At 33.6% G+C, this 17,482-nt stretch overlaps 1 protein-coding gene across 1 annotated transcript; it reads left to right on the top strand.

Annotated features, from left to right (window-relative positions):
- Positions 1-12,043: 12,043 nt before the first annotated feature.
- Positions 12,044-15,318, top strand: LOC127168155 (fucolectin-like; the record flags this gene model as incomplete). Its single annotated transcript, XM_051114747.1, has 5 exons — positions 12,044-12,339; positions 13,019-13,158; positions 13,770-13,858; positions 13,933-14,026; positions 14,142-15,318. Coding segments are annotated over 5 exons (630 nt in total), but the record flags the coding sequence as incomplete, so codon positions are not given.
- Between the last annotated feature and the right edge of the window lie 2,164 nt (positions 15,319-17,482).

The raw sequence follows: 17,482 nt of genomic DNA, 5'->3' as shown, positions 1-17,482 counted from the left end.
ACAAAATTAATGGTCAAATTATGTACTATTGTATTAACATTTTATTGACTAAAAATGCGTTAGAAAACGTTCATCTCAAAGACGAGTTCGTTCAGAATCAGTTAGATATAGCAGGTCGGCTGACTTGCTATATCTAACTATCTAACTTCTCATACATTCCCGTAGCGTCACAGTGCATTTCCCCGTTGAAGCCCAGCGTCCATTGACTTCAATGCGGCTGCTTTGAACGTTTTTTTTCAGTGCTTTGAAACTAGACGGTCATTGGATAAACGCTGCGATTATGTCCCGCCCACGGACGCTCAGCGTCTCTGGGGGTGAATGAGGAGCAAATGAGGAGTGGGCTGGCCTGGATTCTGCGTGATGATTGGAGGGTCTGTCGAAAGATTGCATCTCCTTTTGACTGACAGCGATTTTGTACTATAAGGAATCGCTGGAGCTATTCGCGCTCAGTCCCATCGCATTTCTCAAGTTCAGTCGAAATAAAAACTGCTGCAACCTATTTCTTTATATTTGCTTGGCGAAATTGCTTGATTTTCATCATACATTTCACACAATTATACACCACATTCCTTGTTTCACTTTTACAGAGTTTAATATTTTTTTAGATCGTTCATTCATTCACATGTTAATATTTAATGTAGTAATCAATATATATATATATATAGATTACTACATTAAATATTAACATGGAGGATGACTATAAATTAATATATATATATATATATATATATATATATATATATATATATATATATATATATATATAGTAATCTTGAAAAATTTTAACATAACATAATGAAACCTTATATTTCTATTAAAATACTTTATAAATAAATAAATAAATAAATCTCCATAATAACCTTATTTAAATTGCAAAATATTTATACTATATAGTAGCATCTGACTAAAAGAAAAAATACATCATATTTTGCATAATAAAACTAAAGCTTTTTTTTTTTTTACGACTGTTTGCATTGTGATTTACTTATGACAATAAGGCACATTCTTGTGAATAAATAAATAGACAATTTTATGATGTAGGCCGAAAATGAGCTTCCCCTATTTGACAGACCAGTAGCCGCCACTGATGTGTACCAACGTGATCTCATGATAATTCGTATGTATTTTGACATTTTTGCAATTAATGAATGATTGTGATTGCAATCTGTCTGTCATGTTTCTTTATTACTGTACAGGGAGAGTTATGGTTGGGTTTAGAGGCAGAAGTGGGATTAGCAGGTTAAGGGGTCTAAAATCTAAATAGCTCTTTGATAAAATACACACACACACACACACACATAAAGGAGAGATGACTGACAGACCATGCTGGAGGATTTGCTGCTCAAACTTGTGCTCAATGACAAACATCCTTTACACAGAGTGCACGTTAATCACGAAAGCAAAAGTGAAAGTAAACAGCGCAAAAGCCATTTCGATGCTCTGCGTATTGAAAAACTATATACAATATTAAAAGGTTTCGGGGTGCAAGCGGTAAGAAAAAAAGGACAAATTAAAATCCAGCTCAACTGAATATTGAGCTAGATATTGAGCTGAATATCCTGGATCAACATTACTGTCCAACACAATCCCTACCCCTAAACCTAACCATAACCATAATTTATTCCTAAAATCAGAGGGTAATGATAGCGGATTAACAAGGGTGTAGAAGCATCAAACTCTGATCGTAAGCCTAAAACTGACATTTCCTGAAAGGTTATCCCTCAATTCTGATTGGCTGATTGAAATGTTTTTCCAGGATCAACATTGTAACGTGAGGGGCACGTTGGAACATGATAATATGACAGCTTGTCAACCTGATGGAATGAAAAAAAATAAAAAATAAAATAAATAAAAAAATAAAAAAATATATATATACTCTGAACCCCACGTGGATTTACACAAACTGAGAAATTCAAAAAGCTCCCCTATGAATGTTAAACTTAACTAATGAAATAAATAGACTAATAACAAAAGCTTCGTTATTCACATCATCATAATTTAAATACCCAAAAACTAATTTTTCAAAATGCAGATTAAAATTAAAGAGTACCATTTTTTTTTTTTTTTTTTTTTTTTTTTTTTTTTTTTTTAAATAAACAGAGGCATCATAACTTTTTAACATAACTACAGTGCCAGAATATGTGGGGTACAGTTTCCAAGTGCAAAGAACAAAAAGAGCAATTAACATCAATATCCTTCTTAAATTTAACTTGTAAAGTAGACCTGGGGACTCAAACCTGACACGCAAAGTGAATCGCGCAAATGTTTGGACAGAAAGTGTGGCTTCGTTTGTCGTCAATCACGTGACTCTGGGAAACCAATACACGCCCCGATACCGGTGTCATGTCATTTTATTTTATTATATATAAATAATAGTCATGAATGAAATCTATGATTTGTTTATTTGAACTCTGCCTCGGTCTAGAGGTCTTCACGGGTCCAAAAATTCGTACCCGAACCCGAAGAGACCCGTACATTTGTTGCACGGAACCGACCCGGACCCGTATTTAATTTGAAAGTGGGGCCCGAACCCGTGCAAACCCGAGAAATGCCTTAAATTTACTACCCGGACCTGACCGTTATTCGTAAATTGGACCCGTACCCGGCTGGGAAGACACAAACTCCACTGCACCCGGTCGGCACATATTATACAGCAAACTGTTATTAATAAGTCAATAAACAAGTTGCGAAAAAAACTTTTTGGCTTACCTAGTAGCCCTGACTGCAATCAATGCTTCGCGTCACGTGTTTTCTCATGTTTTCTCATGCTAATTTTCCAAGTGCGTGTTCTCCGATCGATTCGGATATTACACACACATGTTAAACAGACCCGAGACCCGACCCGGCCCCGGCTGACCATTTAAAACATAGACCCGATTCCGTACGGGTCCCGGGTCCTCGGGTCTCGAGTCCTCCGTGAAGACCTCTACCTCAGTCCTTAGACTGTTACTTTGTGGGAAAAGTTTATTTTTGAGCTCAATATCTAAATTACGATTAAAAAAAATAAAATAAAACAATGCCAACACATTAAAATTGAATATAATGTAAAGGAGACGGCACTTCACCACACTGCTTATAGTCATAAACATCCTTTATAAAAATACCATGAGTTGCATACAAAACACATACAGAAAACATATCATATATATAATATAACATAATCATATGTCTATTTGCTTTCATATTTCATGTGTAGAACAGTAGAAAAACGTTTTACTCAGTTTTTTAAATACATTTATGAAGTAATTATTTTATGCTTGTTGAACGCAAACTAAAACATCTAACTAGAAAACAAATAACTATGCAGAAATCCTTGTACACTCAAAAAATATTATACATTAGATTTGCTTACCTTTAGGCATTAACCGACTTGTTAGGCATTAGCCATAGGATGGCTTTGTTACATTCATGGCATGCCCAAAGTAGTTGTTTATTTTATTATTAAAACAACTTCAACTCATGTTAGCAGGTCCTCAACCCAAGCACATACTCTACAGGTCACCACAACATGAATCCCCCAAAACACTAACATACCAGAAACTGCTTTAAATACAAACATTAACAAGTCTCCCAATTTTATCATCTTAATAAAAAATGCATAAAATATCATTTTATTTCAACATTTAATGTCCTTATCCAGCCCCGTGCAGAGCATGATGGGAAGGGGAAATCCACTTCCTAGTTACACAAGTAAAATAATTTATGGACTCTCGACTTGAATTAAGTTAAACAGAGGTGACACAATCTGACAAAATCTCCTAAAGACTCCTTCTGAGGTTGTCATATAGTATAAAAATAAAGTAAAGAGTTTAGTTATGCTATCGTTTTTATGTTACTTTTTTTTTTAAATGTTTTTATGAAATTCCCTTTTAGAGTAGATAGGTAAGTAAATGTGTGCGCAGGTGGAACTTGATCAGTTCACAGTATTTCCATCTCGTCACCTGTCACAAACCTTTCCCTATTGTAGACCTGATTGGTGTTGTATGGATGTTGACCATGGTGAAATCATGGTTAGTTTAAACTTGTGTGACCTGTGCCTGCAGAAATGCTTTGCATTAGAATAGAATGTAACTCTCCTATCTGTTTCTGTGTTGGTGTTTGCGGTGCGTCTGTGTGAGAATGTTCACCATATAAGGAATCTCTATGAGAGTCTCATAATGAAGCTGGTTGCGTACTGTAGGCTTGAGCAGATGATAGACTCCTGTGGAGCTCAAGCACTGATTTACATCATTCAAATATGCACAAAACAACATGGAAATGATCAGTGATCAAGCTGATTCAGTAGAGTGGAAAGCAGGACAAACTACAGGTCTAAAGTTCACAGGCTGATTCTGAGAACTGCAGAATCAGCCTGAGGTGTGTTCTGAGAGCGACCGTACAATTCTTCTTCTTAAGAAATTAGTAATGAAATTCACATAAATGTTGTTTTTTAACATGTCTGAACCATTTTCATCATCATAATTTCTCATTACCTACATTGGCTCTTTTGGTGCTTCTCTCTAAACAGTCGTTTGACATTTGCATGCAGTTCTTTGCAAACTGATAAAAAAGAAGTGGATTTTTGCTTAAAAGCAAATAAACACTCAAGCTGCCAGTTGGGTCAAAAAATAAGCTTAATTAAAAGGAAAAAACAAGTGAATTTTTCTGGCCCCATTGGGAGATCTTCTCTTCTGGGGGGAAGAACCATGTGCTGATTAGCATCTTTGAGCTAGGTTAAAAAGTATCTAACATTGTCACTACCAAAACATTTGTTGGAATTTTGTACGAGTATCTTTGTTTTTTTGGTGTTATCCAATAGAATTGTCACTACCGTAACAGTCATCATTGTTTCAATAGTGACAAAAGTGAACACACAATCCTTATATTTGGGGGAAATAAACAAAACATTAGATCACTTATGCATTTTTTTTTTTTTTTTTTAAATTTTAGTGTGTTTTAGTATGTGAGTTAAAATTCTGTAATGTGGTTGCTACCAAAGCATTACTGTAATTACTGAAAATGAGCTGTCATACTCCATTATCATCTAAGATGTTATGATAGTTTTGGTTCAATGTACATTCAAACTAATTAATCCTTAACTTTGAAATCAGTATTATCAACTTTTTGCCTTTTACAAAGAAAAAAATTGGATTCAAAATACAACAAATCTCATAAATTACATTTGAAATATTGTTACAAACTGAATTGTTATGGATTTACTTATTTACTTATTTACTTGATATAACCCTTCCAATTACATTACTATTACTGTGTTTTGGTAGTAACAAATTTGGGGAGAGGACAGATATTCCAAAACTTCCCGAAAATGCAATGTGAGGATTAACTACACAATTACTAGAAATGTGTACCTTGAATATTATACAAATTGCATATATAATGCACCTTTTTCAAAAAACAAAACAAAATAAACAAAAAAAAAAAAAAAAAATTCAAGATGTTTCCAATTATGACTTTGAACCAATTCTGTAGAATGGCCCATACATATTTGTACTGGAAAACAAGATTAAAATACAGAGTAAGAAATTACATTTTGCAGTATGTTTACTGTGTCTCCATTTCTGGGCCATCATAAAACAAACGTATTTGGGGAGAAAAAAAAAAGAATTAAGAATTTATCAGGCAGCTGCACGTAAAGGAAAAACAAGTTTCTGTTTTTTGCATGCAATAGTTTCTCCCAGATGTAGATATCTGGGAGAAACTGAAACCTGCCACTGCTCTAGCTTTACTAGATAGCTTTTAGTATATCCGGCCTTGAGAACTATGGAAATTTTTGGCAAATTGCTTGTGATGTTTTTTATCTGTAATGGCTTCGGACAAAAGCATCTGCCTAATGCATAAATTCACATGTAAATTAGGATGAATATGTGCACTATTGCAGCAGCTTTTTCCACCTATATCCCCAAATACTTTTGTGAAATTAAATAAGTAATCCATAAGCTAAACTCTTGTCTTGTATCACACTGTGTAAATAGATACTCCAGTGAGACTGCAAAACATTCTGTTATATTTTTGTATTATTTGTTGATAATGTAGTAGTGCCCTGCTTCCAGACTAATTTATCTGGCATGTTATGTTTTGTTTGTAAATGGTCTGTTTGACTTCAAACCATTCTATGCTTTCTGGTGCTTTTTCAATGAAGCACCTCATATTTCAAGACATGTTGGGGTGAAGATCAATCCATGCCATCCAGACTGGGAGGTTTTGCAAGTAAAAAAGAAATCCAAATTGGAAGATCCAGACGATGGGATAAAGGCCATGTAAAGTGGACCTCAAAGAGCAAAAACGTCTTAAGAGGTCAGAAGGATTTCCATAGCTAACATTACAGGTAGGAGATTGTTTGTATTACAGATTCTTATTTATAGAAATGGTTTACTTTTTGACTATATTCTTTCTTTTAAAATGAAGCATATTATTGTTTTTTATTAATTCAGTAATTCATTGCTATTTCTTTCTTTATTTGTTTTAATGTGTCAAATTCAGTTTCAGCTGTATATTAAATTTAATAGCCACCATATTGTTAATGTCACTTTAATGGAGTCTGATGAAAAACCTGCTGGTTAATTTATTTTGGTATTCAGGTGAAAACATTTAGAAATGGAGCTAAGAATCGTCCTTGTCCTGTTCGACATTTGTGAGCATATGCACATTTCAACTAAAACAGAATGAATAGCAGGTGTATTTTCCATATAACCCATAAAATGTTTAATTTTTTTTTTTTTTTTTTTTAGGTTCCTATACTTTATCACAGAATATCTTCTACTTTGTGAATCAATCCAAGACCTTTGATGAGGCTCAACAATATTGTCGAGAGAATTATACTGATCTGGCGACTCTATCGGGCCAGGCAGACATGGAGGAGCTCTTCAGGCTTGACAACTTCACTTACACTACATCCGCTTGGATTGGACTGAAGAAAAGCGGCAGTAAGCGGTGGCGCTGGGCTCTGGCTGATCCAGAGTTCTACAAGGAAGGAGAAACTGAATATAGAAACTGGGCACCTAATGAAGAAGCGGTTTTTTTAGACTTTGAAGACTGTGTAATGATGGATAGCAGTGGGCAGTTCTACAGCACCTATTGTTTTACTATCAGATCTTTCATGTGCTACGATGGTGAGTATTCAGCTGAAGATATCCTTTCTGAAGAAGTTTCAATTCTGATTCTTTTTAGTCTTTTAGGTCAGGGAGATAATAACCAGAAGTACGTCTTGGTTAATGAGGCAAAGTCCTGGAGAGATGCTCAGAGTTACTGCAGACAGCATCACACAGAGCTGGTCAGCATGAGAAATGAGGATGAGAACCTTCAGATCCAGCAGCTTATACCTGCAGGACATTACGTGTACATCGGCCTGTTCAAAGACAATTATGTCTGGTCCGATAACAGCATGTCATCTTTCAGAAACTGGGATTCTAATCAGCCTGATGGATCGGGAGAATGTGTGACACAACTGTTAAGAGATGACAGACTGTGGGATGTTCAGACGTGCAGCACTCACCAGCCATTCTTCTGTTACGCCTGTGTGTAAATGTGATGTATTAAGATAATTTGTTTGGCACCTACAGTGGGTTTGTGTTGTATAATGGGATTTACACTTCAAAAATTATGTTTTTTTTTTTTGTTAGTATTTTTGTCTAAACATTCTTAAATTAAGATACATTTACTGGAGAAGTGTAATGACTTCAGACAAGAAGCCTTGTTTTCACATAAACTGATCATAATGACAACAGAATTTCTGCCAATAGAGTCAGAAAAATGGGCTTAATTCAAAGAGAAAATACATGGATTTTTCTTACTGCATTGGCAGATACTTTCTCTTGAGCATAAAGCTTTTGCACTGGAAAACAAGACCAGTGTTGGGGAAAGTTACTTTTAAAAGTAATGCATTACAATTTTGCGTTACTCCCTGAGAAAGTAACTAATTATGTTACTTAGTTACTTTTTATGGAAAGTAATGTTACTTTTGCGTTGCTTTTTAAATTTGGGCAGGGCTTGCTACTTTGTTTTTGATATAATACAATTCTAATGCAAAAGCCCTTTTACACCAAAAGTGAAATTAATTCACCTCAGGCTGAGAGAAAAGTACATTTATGCAGGAGATCACTCTTCAGCTATAAAAAAAAAAAAAAAAAAAAAAAAACGACGCACAAATTTTAGTTTATCTAAAGTAATTTTTTCTTATTAGTATGGTTGAATTGCATCATCGAAGGTCAGCAACAAAGACACTGGCTGATAAAATGGGATTAAATACATAAAGGATATTTGTTTTATTTAACATTTAATTATTGCAGGGTTTCGTCATATTCTGAGTTTGCACCGTTTTTATTCATTTTGAGGAATACTGAATCTGTTTTTTTTTTCGTAAGTGAGATCAATAAATGCATATTCACATTTAGTCTAGAATACAGCTACATCATGTTTACTTCCAATTTCCCGACAGATAACTGCTGTTACTTATTTGAAAAAGTAACTCGGATTTTTTCTTAAAAATTTAAAAGTAATTCGTTACTTTACTAGTTACTTGAAAAAAGTAATATTATTACATAACTCGTGTTATACTTGTAAGGCGTTACCCCCAACGCTGAACAAGACTAAAATACTGAGGAAGAAAATCACATGTGCAGCTGTCTCTCCATTTCTGGAACAACAGAAACTTAAAAAAATAGCTGTACAGAAAATGAAATTATTAAGAATTTATCAGACATCTGCATATGAAGGTAAATAGCTGATGTAATGTGCATTTAAACCAGCAGATCCGTGCTGATGCCGGATGAGTTCCTAGTTTGTTGTGTCAGAGTAGACAAAAAAATGCAAATTATAAAAACACAACCAGTTAAGCTTTTAAAATGCAAGTCGAGATTTAAAGCTCATTGTAAAAGTAGATGTGTTTGTGTTTGTTTATACTCAGTGCGGAAGAAGAGGCAGATTTTGAAAATCGCAGTGAAATCTCATCAGGAGGTGTCCGACCTTCAGCTGAAAACGGCCATCATGGCGAAGGTTAGTGTCATTCGCTAACAAAGCGGTTGTGTTCAGGTCGTTGTGCATTTCGCTGGTGATCAGTGTTATTGTTTTTCAGCTGCAGCAGAAACTAAAGGAGCTGGGAATGGCATTCTACACCAAACTGGAATGGAGGATGACAACTAATGGACGAGTCTGAAATTATGACTGGGAGTAAATGCATCTTCTGTGATGCTGTACAACTATTTTTTGGGGTGTAATTTTCCTATATTGTTAATAGTATATGAAAGTATATGAAAACCTTTTTTTTTTTTACACTCCTGGGCAAGATCCGCCCCTAAGCATAAACACATGGTATAAGATTCGTCGGTCACTAGACTTAGAGCACGTGGACACTGGTATGGTGGTTTTGGCTGGGTTTTTTTCTTGGGTGGTTTTCTTTCTTTCTTTCTGTGTGCGATGATGCTGTGTTTGAAACATCTTTAACCAGAATGTGAACTATATTCATACTGATATTTTTCCACCGATAACCTGAACACAGTACAGTAGTTCATACTAAATAATCCATTTCAATAATCATTTTAATATTAACTAGTCAAAATAAGAGTCTACGTGTAAAACTTATAATGTAAAACATGTTCGCAAAGTCAAGTATAGCTACAATTCAGTAACTGAAAGTAGTCTAGCTCTACCTAAAGTTTTTCAGATTTTTATAATAGATTTCTATTAGACTACACGTGAAACAGCTGTAATCGCGTCGTCATGCAAAACATTTGCGTTAAAGATTCACTAATTTCAGCACACTTTAATATCTAGAGTTATTGGTGTGTAGTATAATACCCTTGGTTGTGAGGTGAGGACAATGGAAAAGATTGATGTTTTCATTCTGCTTTTCAAAGACAACATTAAACGTGATGTGGCAAAATCTCATTCGTCTGTTTTTCTTTGAATTTCCCACGACCAGTTTCTCAGTAACTTTTACAAACTAATAATGAAAAACTATTTATTAATATGTGTTTGTTGCTGTAAAAACACATATAAGATTGAACGGATTCAACACATGATCACACAAGTGTTATGGTCAAGTCTATCAATCAGTCATCAAACACCCTCACTGCTGAAGCTGTTCTTCATACTGTGGCTGAAGCATCGTGTGTGTTTATATTCTGCTTTCCTATAATTCTAATTTGCTGTAGTTTATAATTCAACTGTCCAATATTTTATCTTGCGTTCAAACACTTGATTTGAAGCACAAACGGGTAACGTGAATCATTTCTGCACATGCAAACTGAACAAATATGTTCAAGCCTTACAAATTTTCCTAAACTATTTTACATGCAAAAACTCAGAAAGCCGTTTACATAGAAATTTTAGTTTTATGTCAATGTGTATTTGTGATTCAGAATATGTCTTTAAACAAGAATTACAGCAACTCCTGTATTCCATTTTATTATATTTAATTTTATCTGTCCGGAAAAGAAAACAAACAAACAAACAAACAACAACAACAAAAACAATCGGGTCTCTCAGAACTGAAACACTCAATCCGACTACCAGTGCACGTGTCCCTGCCGTGTGACGTCACACAGTGAGACAAACAGTAAGACAATCAGTCATCTTCGAGGTTCATCACCACATTTCAAACTGACAGTGCAGTCCCTTCATCACTGTGCCAATAGAAGCTGCTGATCCAGATCATACGGACTTCACACAACAGGTCAGTTCATTATTTATCAAATAAATATAAAAACAATTATAATTATTGGCAACAGTTATTGCATATGAGTTCTAAAACAAAACCATAAAATTAACAAATTTAATGCCTTTATTACTAAAATTCTAGCCTACTAATGACTACTACTAAAGTCAAAGAAAAAACATTGTAATATATTCAGTTACGTTTTATAATAGATTTCGAAATGTATTTACATGCATTTCATAATGTCATTTTTCACATCTTTCTGTCCCCACCCACCACCCAAAAATTCCACAGGAATATACATTTTATAAGGGCTTCTTTGTGAGGTCATGTGGGTCATTGAGTGCTGGCTGTTATTGGGTAAGACTTTCAGACAGTAAATGTCAAAACAATGCAAAGGTTCATAAAAAAATAATAATAATAATACAAATAGTTTCTATAATTATACATAAAATTAAACTCAATTTATATCAAGTATTTTTCATTTTATGTATTTAAATATTGCACTCAAGACTTTTGTGCATCACATAAATCTGGCATTGACTGCTTTACAAAGCAAATCTAACATTTGGGTGCTAATTTGCCTTTAAGGTATGTTGGTTTCTTTTATTGATCTGTCATTAAAATTTTATTTTGCACAGGGCTGTTTTCTGTTCAGCAGCTCGGAGGTGGCGCAAAAGGTAGTGTATAGGCCATAATGCTCAAGCCATATTTGCTAGAGTAACCTTTTGGTGCGGCTGTTTAGTTTGCTTTGGGCAGCATTTCGCGTTTTAAACATATAAGCACACAAAGTGAAAACAGCAATGTATACATTAACTTGGCAATAATAAACGTTCTGTATTTTCCAATTAAAAACAACAATATATTAACCGATATATTTTTAATAAATGAGGATGTGCCGAGATGCCCCCATTTTCTTCAGTTTTGTCAGATAGCTTGTCTACCCATATTTGTACCCAAACTATAGTTAATCAGTCCCACATGATTTCTTTCGTGATTTTTGCGATCAAAATTTGCGGAAAATTGGCTAGTTTTTTTTTTTTTTTTTTTTTTTTTTTTTTTTTTAATAATCAAAATGACACATTAGGATATGTAACCTATGACTTTAGATGTACTGTAGTCATAAATGATTTATTAAAAACAAGCAGCAAAATACAAATTATAGGACATTTGTTTTCTCAGCTTTTGCACCTTTAACTTTTTTAAAAATTATGCACTTCCTGCTTCATGCTTCATGTTTCTTTATCACACTAAAGTGTCAATAATGTAGCTATTGTGCTTTTTGCTATTATTTAGCTGTGAGACGTTCAATCATGCGTTAAAATGCAAAATTGGATGGATTCGATGAAATGAGCCACTTCAAACCCCTGTCGGCCTGTCCTAATACAATGAATTTGCCTCTTTCCAGAGAATCTGGCATTAAGAGGAACTCCTGCACAGTCGACAACATACAGTACTCGGTCCGCGAACCGCGCCATCGATGGTGGCAAGGATTCCTCTACATCTTCTACTACTTGTGCCGCAACCAGTTGGGAGGGCCACCCGTGGTGGAGGCTGGATCTACAGGTTGTGTATAGAGTGAACACAGTGGTCGTCACTTACAGAGACGACAGCCTTCCAGGAAGATGGAAAGATATCCAGGTTAAATTTGGAAACTCTCTGCAAAACGATGGAAACGACAATCCCAGGTGAAGCGCTTTGGATGCGTTTGGTGTATGGGCGAGTGCATTATTACATTAGATTAGCTTTCGAAAAGAGAGCTCATGTTAATCAAGTCAAATCGCAAAAGCATAAATAAGTGCATATACCACCAGGGAAAAACAGTACAGGAGTAAGTCTGGCCCGCTGAGCCATTTGATTTTCATATGGTGGTAAGATTTTGTATGGGGGAAAAAAAAAAAAAAAAAAAATTGCTTAATGTTCAGTATAAGTTTACATAATTTAATGTATTTTTATTAGCCAAATAAAATATAAAACATAAGAAATTAAAATACAATAGTTTATAATATACTAGTATACTAGTATACTATTTATAACAATATAATTAAATACAGATTTTTTTTTTTTTTTTTTTTTTTTTGCATATTTTTATAATGCATAACTGTCAAACTTCTTGAAGGTTACTTTAAAATTAACACCATAATAGATGGTAATTTCGACCACATGATGATGACGTTTACAGACACAAACTTACAAAGTAAAAGTCTGTTTAGCTGCTTTTCAAAAATTTAAACAATGAATATGCCATTTAGGTGTGACTCAAATGCCCCCATTTCAAAACATGCAGAAAACAAACAAACAAAAAAAAAAAATGTAAAATAAATAATGTAAACGAAAAGAAAGATAATATTGATTTGATGTGTGTAGATGTGCCGTGATCTCAAGTAATCCTGCAGCCAACAGCTTCATCTACTCTTGCTCTGATCGAGAGGGACAATACGTCAACGTCTTCATGAACGAGTGGTCAGATTTCCTCTCGGTGTGTGAGGTGGAAGTATACGAGTCAGGTGATCGCACCTAACTTTAACAAACCTTTCATTAGCTTTATGTTTTGTTTTTCAGTGATGTTTCTGTAATTTCAAGGATGTTTTCTGTTCAGAAGCACCTGTCGGCTGCGCGGGAGTGTTTGAGATTCATAATCATAAAATAGTTAACGTGGCTTAATGCATGAAGACAGTTATATTAATAAACCAAACTCTTCCTAATGTTACATTATATAAAATCAACCAGATGTGGCCAAAGATGAACGCATAGCATAGGCTATACAGTTCAGTGCCTTGCGTTCATATTCTGGCCACATCTGCTTGTCTGTATAAAGTTTATAAAATCAGTCATGTGTATACTTGTGATTTCATTATCACAGTTTTCACGTTAAGCCTGTAACGCTTTTCCAGGCCAGGCCTCAAGTCTCGAAATCTGACGACTATTCTTATAGGCTAAATTTTGTTTGCTTTGGCACATAAACGTGTGTTTTTCATGTTTGGTATGTTTTAGTTTAGTGTCCATTTTCTCAAGTTACGTTAGTTTTTATTTAATTAAATAAAAAATATAATTTTCATTATACTTTTTGTAAACGATAGCCTAATAGCAAAGTGAAAATAATGATTGTGTTTCCAAGATATTTCCAGGCAATACTTCATAAAAATGATGTTTAACTCCACCGCTAATCTGACCGACCCGACAGTAACGGACAGCGTGCTTAGTGAGGTGAGAATGTAATGTTTGTCTCAAATCGCATCCTGATTCATCGCCGATTCATACTAATAAATCGTTCGTTGCAGCTGAAGTCAGCTTTAGGAATCACTAATGTGACGCTGAGCTGGTCTCAAAGCCCTGAAGAAGAAATAACGGTGATCCAAAATGAACATGAAAACGGTTAGTCTGTTCTTACAACCAGCAATCTAACGTGAATATAGGAGAAACACTGTAAAATCTTAGTGATTTGTTTAATGATGAGGAACATCTAAAGCTCTGTGATTTTCATTTCTAGATCCCTGCTGAAGCAGATCTCTGGAGACGCTCTGAGGAGTAACATCCATCATCTGTTTCCATTATATTATAGCTTTTTCATTATTCATCTCACATTTACTGCAAACATGCGGTTTTTATTATATTTATAATATAATATTTATTTTTATTTATTTTTATTATATGATACATAATCATGAGAAAAAGCTTCATGTTTTAAGATTTTTTTTCTAAGTAAATAAGTACAATAAGCAAATGATACATGATAGATACTTACTGATTTCATATTTAAGTAAAAATAAAAACTTTGAACTTTTATCTTCCCAAAATTATGTTTTTATTTTATAGCTATGAAAAATGTATAATGAATCAGATGGTTAAATAATACTTAATGTAAATGTAACAGTGTAACAAAATGTAACAAATGTAACAGCATAGGGCGTTGTGTGCTCTTCATTATTGCTTAGATCTTCAGCCTTGTTTTTGCTTAATATCTTCTGAGTAGAAGTCAGTGGAATGAAAGTGAAGTGTGACCATCCTTTGGTTGGTACAAATTATCCACTAATTTGCCAAAAACATAAAATGATTGCTAAATCTCATCTGTCTAAATGCTGGTATGTTGGTATGCTCCTCTCTACAATAGATGTATGTGTGTGTGTGTGTGTGTATATATATATATATATATATATATATATATATATGCTGAAATAGATCCCATGAGGATCAAAAGAAAGACATCATAAACCTGCTTAAGGTGGTTTCCATAGCTGGGGTTCTTTTCAGTTTGTTTCTTAGCAGTGTGTGCAATGATGTTATTTTGTTTGAAAAATATATATTTATACTAATATTTAACCATTGATACCCTGAACATACTGTAATGCATATAGTTATTGTGAAATTAGTTACTACAAGTCCATACTAAAAAAACCATGACATTTTAATATAAATTAAATAATATGTAGTCTAAATATGATTCAACCTAAAATTATGTATCAATTTACATATTTTATCTAGGCCCACTGCATATAATAGCTGTTATCAGGTTATCTTGTAAATCATTTGCTTTAAATATTTATTAATTTCTGCACAATTTAATGTCTAGAGTTAATGTGTCTAGTATAATATCATTGGTGTGAGGATCAGGATAAAGAAAACGACTTATGATTTATTTTGCTTTTCAAAGACAACATTAAAAGTGATCTAGTATAATCTCATTCGTCTGTGTTTCTTTGAATTTCCCAGCACCAATTTCTCAGTCACTGTGTGACAAACAGTGTTGGGAAGGTTACTTTGGAAATGTAATAGGTTACAGATTACAAGTTACTCTATTTAAAATGTAATAAGTAGTGCAACTTTTCAATTACTTTATTAAAGTAATGTAACTTACTACTTTTAATTACTGTTTGATTACTTTTCAAAATTTCTAATATTTTCAACTGTTAAACAACTGTTAAAACATTCAAACCAGGCAGAGTTAACCTTACAGCAGCACTCAACACTGATTACTGTCAGACTTTATCACTTAAATTAAGATTATAATAAGTAAGGGATAATATTTTGCAGTAATCACACAGCTGCTTGCCACAGAAGTAAATAATTATTCACAAAACACTGATCTGAGTTGAAATATTTGAACGCAAAGATTCCATGAAGAAATCAGTTGCTAGCAAGCAGCAAGTTGACAGAATTAAGAAATCGTACATATAATATTGAATTGAGTTTTAATACTTCATTAGCTAACCAAACGCAAAGCTTCCACCAAGAAAAATTATCACGCGTATAGCGCCGACTTAAGATGAGTCTGAGTTAGTAGCTTTTAGCAGTTGTTATGGGGGAATAACATACCTTGTAATGTCATGACAGAGCCATGTATTAATTTAATTTAAAGCACAGTTACTACAAATTCAGACTTAACACCTCTTATTTGCTTTGAGATCATTCTGAGGTAAAATACAGATATGAAATCATAACAAGCAATAGTTTAATAGCTATGATACTGGTTTTGAAATCAAATGTTTGCACAATTATGACAGAATGAAACACTGGCATCTAACAATGCCTTGGAAAAAAAACAATTAATCTTAAAATATAAAGTATATGCATAAACCCAAATAGGAAATAAAACAGTTAAGAACAAGCATGTGGCCTATTCTGTGTCCTAATCTCCTGAAACATTTGTGTCTCATTATAGAGCAATCAGTGCGATTTTGGAAAAGTCAATTAAATCTGTATGTGGGTGTGTGAAACAAATTCAGATGTAATCCCCTTTGTAATCATTAACATTTTCAAAAGTAACTGTAATTTAATTACAGATTTTTTCTCATTAACTGTAACTAATTACAATTACATTTATTTTGTAATTAAATTACATAATTCCGTTACTTGTAACTAGTTACTCCCCAACACTGGTGACAAACTAGTAATGAGGAGGAGCTATTTAATCTGTGTTTGTTACTTGTAAAACACGCCCTAAGACGTCACACAGTGATACAAACAGTAAGACAATCTTTGGGGTTCACAGTCAGATTTTAAACTGACCACAAAATCACTTCATCATCGTGCTGATAGAAGCCACTAATTCAGAAAACAGGAACTTCACACAACAGGACAGGTCAGTTCAGTTATTTTATTATCAAATAAATGTCACAATAGATGTACTTAGTGGTGACATTTTTGTTTACAAAATATTAGAGTCAAATAAATAAATGAAATAAAATAAAAAAATGCCTTTGCTAATTAAAATCTACTAATAATGAACTTATAAAAATGATTTATTTTAATAAACACATTACATTTAATTGTAAAATACAATAAAGGAACTTAGAAAAAAGTGTTAATCTACAGTGCAGTTGTTGTTGTTATTCCATGTTTTGAATTGCAGAACGTTTTACATGTTTTTAATGAGTTTAAAATGAAAATCTATGATCTTGTGACTTAACTGCTATGTAAAACACTGACAAATGGCCATTACTGATACTATCAGGAGACTCTAAAATGAGACTTTACAGCAGTGTTTCACCTTCAGGCTCCATGACATTAAAAGAAACATTTATTTGCCATAATCTCTGTCATATGTCACATCTTTGTTTTCCCCCAACATTACAGAGGAATATTTGATAAGGACTTTACCGTGAGATGATGGGGACCATTCACTGCTGGCTGTTAATATTGGGTAAAAGACTTTAATTATTGAAGTGCAACTCAAATTACCACATTTGTATGATCTGGTGAAGTTTTATAAACTATAAAGTTAAAATACACTAAATACAGTAAAATACATTTAAACACATTTATCTTTGCCCATTTTTCTTTTTTATAAATAGGAAAAACACCGTTTGTATACATCCAGTATTTCAGTTTATG

The sequence above is a fragment of the Labeo rohita genome, chromosome 7, assembly GCF_022985175.1.
Source record: "Labeo rohita strain BAU-BD-2019 chromosome 7, IGBB_LRoh.1.0, whole genome shotgun sequence".
Classification (NCBI taxonomy): domain Eukaryota; kingdom Metazoa; phylum Chordata; class Actinopteri; order Cypriniformes; family Cyprinidae; genus Labeo; species Labeo rohita.
Note: the sequence above shows the minus strand (reverse complement) of the source record. Positions and strands in the feature narration are given on the sequence as shown.